This window comes from Nerophis ophidion, linkage group LG09, assembly GCF_033978795.1.
Source record: "Nerophis ophidion isolate RoL-2023_Sa linkage group LG09, RoL_Noph_v1.0, whole genome shotgun sequence".
In the NCBI taxonomy this organism is placed as follows: domain Eukaryota; kingdom Metazoa; phylum Chordata; class Actinopteri; order Syngnathiformes; family Syngnathidae; genus Nerophis; species Nerophis ophidion.
The window spans coordinates 66,655,142-66,661,796 of record NC_084619.1 but is presented as its reverse complement, the minus strand read 5'-3'; the positions used below and the strand labels follow the sequence as shown (position 1 = coordinate 66,661,796).

At 40.8% G+C, this 6,655-nt stretch overlaps 1 protein-coding gene across 9 annotated transcripts in view; it reads right to left on the bottom strand.

Annotated features, from left to right (window-relative positions):
• Positions 1-725: 725 nt before the first annotated feature.
• Positions 726-6,655, bottom strand: part of ccser2a (coiled-coil serine-rich protein 2a) — a 151,015-nt gene continuing 145,085 nt past the window's right edge. For 7 of the 9 annotated variants that reach the window (XM_061911621.1, XM_061911619.1, XM_061911618.1 and 4 more), the window contains one exon: positions 726-3,417. In XM_061911621.1, coding sequence (XP_061767605.1) covers positions 2,995-3,417 — 423 coding nt within the window. In that variant the 3' untranslated portion in view covers positions 726-2,994. The remainder of the gene's footprint in view (positions 3,418-6,655) is intronic. The other 2 variants (XM_061911625.1, XM_061911626.1) reach the window with 1 other exon arrangement.

Below are 6,655 nucleotides of genomic sequence, written 5' to 3'. Positions count from 1 at the left end.
TGAAACAGTAAAGTACAGGTGAAACAGTAGTTCTGTTTCATCTGTAAACTACAGGTGAAACATAGTAAACTACAGGTGGAACATAATAAAGTATAGGTGAAACAGTCAAGTACAGGTGAAACATAGTAAACTACCGGTGAAACATAGTAAACTACAGGTGAAGCAGTATAGTACAGGTGAAACAGTAAAGTACAGGTGAAACATAGTAAACTACAGGTGAAATGTGGTAGTTTACCATGTTTCACCTGTAGTTTACCATGTTTCACCTGTAGTTTACTATGTTCCACCTATATTTTGCGGGTGAAACATGTTAAACTACAGGTGAAACATGGTAATTTACCTATAGTTTAACATTTTTCACCTGTAATTTACCATGTTTCACCTGTACTTTACTATGTTTCATGTATAGTTTACTATGTTTAGACCTGTAGTTTGCAGGTGAAACATGGTAAACTACAGGTGAAACATGGTAAACTACCATGTTTCACCTGTAGTTTACCATGTTTCACCTGTACTTTACTATGTTTCACGTGTAATTCACTATGTTACACCTGTAGTTTACTATGTTTCACCTGTAGTAAGTGTACACAGTCTTGTGCCATGACACTTTGCCCCCAATACCTTCAGTTGACCGTATCTATGAATGCTGCAGTCCATCCAGCACAGGAGTTGTAGTGGTTCTCAAACTGTGGTACGAGTACACTTGTGGTACGCCAAAACATCACTTGGTTAAAGTACAGTGTTTTATTTTTCAAATATATTCAAAACACAGTGTTACTCTTTAAAGTGGCCAAAAATATTAAATATATTTGTTAAATAAATAGATTTGAATGAATATTTGGACCTAATGTGGTACTCGTAGTTTTTTCTTGACCCCGACTTAAACAAGTTGAAAAACTTATTGGGGTGTTACCATTTGGTGGTCGATTGTACGGAATATGTACTGTATTGTGCAATCTACTAATAAAAGTATCAATCAATCAATCAATCAATCAATCAATCAATCAATCAATCAATCAATCAATCAATCAATTCTGAGGTGGAACAAAAGGGAGAGTACTTGCTTAAAGACGATATTCTTATGTGGAAAAAAGTGTGACTACTTCCTTAAAGAGGATATTCTGAGGTGGAACAGAATGTGAGTACTTCCTTAAAGAAGATATTCTGAGGTGGAAGAAAAGGGAGAGTAATTGCTTAAAGAAGATATTCTGAAGTGGAACAAAAGTGTGAGTACTTCCTTAAAGAAGATATCCTCAGGTGGAACAGAAATGTGAGTAATTCCTTAAAGAAGATATTCTGAGGTGGAACAAAAGGGAGAGTATTTGCTTAAAGAAGATATTCCGAGGTGGAACAAAAGTGTGAGTACTTCCTTAAAGAAGATATTCTGAGGTGGAACAAAAGTGTGTGTACTTCCTTAAAGAAGATATTCTGATGTGGAACAAAAGGGAAAGTACTTGCTTAAAGAATATATTCTGAGGTGGAAAAAAGCGAGAGTACTTCTTTAAAGAAGATATTCTGAAGTGGAACAAAAGTGTGAGTACTTCCTTAAAGAAAATAATCTGAAGTGGAGCAAAAGCGAGAGTACTTGCTTAAAGAAGATATTCTGAGGTTGAACAAAAATGTGAGTACTTCCTTAGAGAAGATATTCTGAGGTGGAGCAAAAGCGTGAGTACTTCCTTAAAGAGGATATTCCGAGGTGGAACAGAAATGTGAGTACTTCCTTAAAGAAGATATTCTGAGGTGGAACAAAAGCAAGAGTACTTCCTTAAAGAAGATATTCTGAGGTGGAACAGAAATGTGAGTACTTCCTTAAAGAAGATATTCTAAGGTGGAACAAAAGTGTGTGTACTTCCTTAAAGAAGATATTCTGAGGTGGAACAAAAGGGAGAGTACTTGCTTAAAGAAGATGTTCTGAGGTGGAACAAAAGTGTGAGTACTTCCTTGAAGAAGATGTTTTGAGGTGGAACAGAAATGTGAGTACTTCCTTAAGGAAGATGTACTGAGGTGGAACAAAAGTGTGAGTACTTCCTTAAAGAAGATATTCTGAGGTGGAACACAAGTGTGAGGACTTCCTTAAAGAAAATATTCTGAGGTGGAACAAAAGGGAGAGTACTTGATTAAAGAATATATTCTGAGGTGAAACAAATGTGTGAGTATTTCCTTAAAGAACATATTCTGAGGTGGAACAAAAGCGTGACTACTGCCTTAAAGAAGATATTCTGAGGTGGAACAAAAGGGAGAGTACTTGCTTAAAAAAGATATTCTGAGGTGGAACAAAAGCGAGAGTAGTTCCCTAAAGAAGATATTCTGAAGTGGAACAAAAGTGTGTGTACTTCCTTAAAGAACATATTCTGAGGTGGAACAAAAGTGTGACTACTGCCTTAAAGAAGATATCTGAGGTGGAACAAACATGTGAGTACTTCCTTAAAGAAGATATTCTGAGGTGGAACAAAAGCGAGAGTACTTGCTTAAAGAAGATATTCTGAGGTGGAACAAAAGGGAGAGTAATTGCTTGAATAAGATATTCTGAGGTGGAAAAAAAGCGAGAGTACTTCCTTAAAGAAGATATTCTGAGGTGGAACAAAAGGGAGAGTACTTGCTTATATAAGATATTCTGAGGTGGAACAAAAGCGAGAGTAGTTCCCTGAAGAAGATATTCTGAAGTGGAACAAAACTGTGAGTACTTCCTTAAAGAACATATTCTGAGGTGGAACAAAAGTGTGAGTACTTCCTTAAAGAACATATTCTGAGGTGGAACAAAAATGTGAGTACTTCCTTAAAGATATCTGTATTGTTGGATTGCCTGTACCTAATGTTGTGTCCACTCAGCTCCATTTTCTTTTGGCACGTTTTGTTCCAGCTCGCCCGTCAGCGCCGTGCGGTAAAGGTCACCGCCTTGAAAGTTTGCGCACAGGCGGGTCGGGCCGAGCATGAAATGGACTTGCCAAGTCATGAAAGTGACACGGTGCTACGGCAGGTGGAGTCCACACCTGCTCAGGGAATCTTTGGCTTGGGGAGACACGAGCGAGCCCAAGCCTTGGAGTCGGCTCCACCGCCGGGCCGGGGCGGCGAGGTGCGACTCGGGCCGGGGAGGTGAGGCCGGCTGCCGGTGTTAAAGCACGGAAGGCCCCTGGACGGAGGCGGCAGCTGCCTGGTCCTGCCGGCCAGCGAGGACGAGTGTCTGAGCGGCGTGGTGGCGGGGAGCGCCGCACCCGTGCCACAGCCGGGCGTCGAGTTCGGGGACGGCAGGTGAGCCCCGGAACTTGAACCGTGAGCACCCAGGAGGCGACCGAGCTCCAGTGCTGACACCAGACCGTGGAGAGGAGCGTGGTCACACGGCCTTCCTTCAGTGCGGTCGTCCTCGGTGAGAGTTCTTACTGCCGCCCCCTGCTGGCGGACATGGAGAGGAAGGTGACGCTGCAGGAAGAAGAGAGGAAGATGTGAGACGACATCATGTGACGCCTTCTTCACCGCCTTCCACCAACCATGGTTTTATGTCGCACTTTATACAAACCCCGTTTCCATATGAGTTGGGAATTTCTGTTAGATGTAAATATAAACGGAATACAATGATTTGCAAATCATTTTCAACCCATATTCAGTTGAATATGCTACAAAGACAACATATTTGATGTTCAAACTGATAAACAAATAATCATTAACTTTAGAATTTGATGCCAGCAACACGTGACAAAGAAGTTGGGAAAGGTGGCAATAAATACTGATAACGATGAGGAATGCTCATCAAACACTTATTTGGAACATCCCACAGGTGTGCAGGCTAATTGGGAACAGGTGGGTGCCATGATTGGGTATGAAAGCAGCTTCCATGAAATGCTAAGTAATTCACAAACAAGAATGCGGCGAGGGTCACCAATTTGTAAGCAAATTGTCAAACAGTTTTAGAACAACATTTCTCAACAAGCTATTGCAAGGAATTTAGGGATTTTACCATCTACGGTCCGTAAAATCATCAAAAAAGTTCAGAGAATCTGGAAAAATCACTGCACGTAAGCGATAATATTACGGACTTTTGATCCCTCAGGCGGTACTGCATCAAAAACCGACATCAGTGTGTAAAGGATATCACCACGTGGGCTCAGGAACACTTCATAAAACCACTGTCAGTAACTACAGTTGGTCGCTACATCTGTAAGTGCAAGTTCAAACTCTGCTATGCAAAGCAAAACCCATTTATCAACAACACCCAGAAACACCACCGGCTTCGCCGGGCCTGAGCTCATCTGAGATGGACTGATGCAAAGTGGAAAAGTGTTCTGTGGTCTGACAAGTCCACATTTCAAATTATTTTTGGAAACTGTGGACGTGGTGTCCTCTAGAACAGGGGTAGGGAACCTATGGCTCTAGAGCCAGATGTGGCTCTTTTGATGACTGCATCTGGCTCTCGGATAAATCTGAGCTGACATTGCTTAACACGATAAGTAATGAATAATTCCACTCGTGATCAAAGGGTTAAAAATATAAAACATGCTCATGCATTTGAATCCATCCATCCTTTTTCTACCGCACTTGTTCAAGAAGTTGCATTAAGGGTAAGAAGTGATTTATTTATTATTGATTAGTTTAGGGTTTGCCCTCCCGGGGGTTCTTCAGACCACCAAGCACCGACATGAGAGCCTGTTTCAGGGTTGCAATATTTTTTATTTTTCAATAAGTCTCTCCGTTGCTTTCCAGCAATTGTCTTTTTTTCTTTCGTTCTTGCTCGCACTCTAGCTCCAGCCCCAACCCCGTCTCTCCTCCTGGCTGCTGCTTATAACAGAGCGACAGGTGATTAGATAACAAGGCCCAGGTGGGCCATTTACGCACCTGTCGCTGATTTCGAGGCCGGTCCTGGCAACACCCAGCTTCGCTACAGGCCCGCAGGCCACGCCCCCTCCACAGTTAGCTTCAGAATAACAATGGTATTACAAATAATAAGAGAGCTATTATACTCTAGAAATGTTGGTCTTACTTAAAAATGCACACGTTTAGTTGTGTTCGGTGTTGACATTTTTTTTTATATGGCTCTTACGGAAATACATTTTAAAATATTTTGATCCTTGGCTCTCTCAGCCAAAAAGGTTCCCGACCCCTGCTCTAGAACAAAGAGGAAAAGAACCACCCGGGTTGTTATAGGCATAAAGTTCAAAAGTCAGCATGTGTGATGGTATGGGGGTGTATTAGTGGCCAAAGCATGGATAAAATCACCATTAATGCTGAAAGGTAAATACAAGTTTTGGAGCAACATATATTGCTATCCAAGCAACGCTATCATGGCCGCCCCTGCTTATTTCAGCAATTCAATGCCAATCCACAGGTTACAGCAATGCAGCATCATAGTAAAAGAGTGCCGGTACTAGACTGACCTGCGTGTAGTCCAGACCTGTCTCCCATAGAACGTGGGTGGCGCATTATCAAGCCTAAAATACCACAACAGAGACCCCGGACTGTTGAACAACTTAAGTTGTACATCAAGCAAGAAAGGGAAATAATTCCACCTGAAAAGCTTCAAAAATTGGTCTCCTGAGTTCCCAAAGGTTTATTGTGTGTTGTTAAAAGAAAAGGTGATGTAACACAGTGGTGAACATGCCCTTTCCCAACTACTTTGGCACGTGTTGCAGCCATGAAATTCTAAGTTAATTATTATTTGCAAAAAAAAACAAAGTTTATCAGTTTGAACATCAAATATGTTGTCTTTGTAGCATATTCAACTGAATATGGGTTGAAAAGGATTTGCAAATCATTGTATTCCGTTTATATTTACATCTAACACAATTTCCCAACTCATATGGAAACGGGGTTTGTGTATATATATATATTTTTTTTTAACAGTTTTATGAGTGGGGGCTTTTGGTATTTCAAAGACCTTTAGTCTGTTTTTGTTTTGTAACGTTCATTGTTTAAAAAATGTTCAAAAACAATACATTACAAACCATTTACCACAAGCTACGATTTAAAATGTAATTCCTAGAAATGTCCCGAGTTTTAAGAGCTTTTAACTTATTTGTTTGTGATTGACACATCTTCATTTTAACATCAAGATTTTGGTTCGAACATGTTCAAATTGAGAAAATAACGATTCAAATAAGATATTTATCGAAGGTCTTGCTTAAAGAATGTGCATTGAAGAACTTTTCACAATAAAAGACTTCTTTCTTAGCCTAAAAGCCTTGCTAAGTTCCCACATATACAAATATTCACTTAAGGTCACATGATCATGCAGCGCCTTTATTCCACTACTTTTACTCCTAAAATCTGACACTTCTTCTTTTGCCAAGTGACTTATTGAGCTGTTTGAGTGTCAAATATTCCACTTGGAACATCTTGGGCAGGAATATATTGCACAGTTTGTGCTTTATTTTGACACGGAGGGTTATGAATGATGGAAAATGTTTAAAGTCCATAAAGAGATGTGAAGTTGATGGATATTTTAGTCCTGATGTTCTAACCATGGAGACCCCTTTGGGTCCCTGGAGGGGGGGCACCGTGGTTATAATACATTTATAAACAACTATACAATGCCTTCATAGGACCCCTGCTGTGCGTTGCTAGGTGATGACCACCAATCAGCTGCCCAGTCAGGGTCCTGAGAGGAAGTGGTCTCAGCAGGACCACAGCGCCCTCTGCTGGTGGCCAATTTGTCCTCACACTTCCT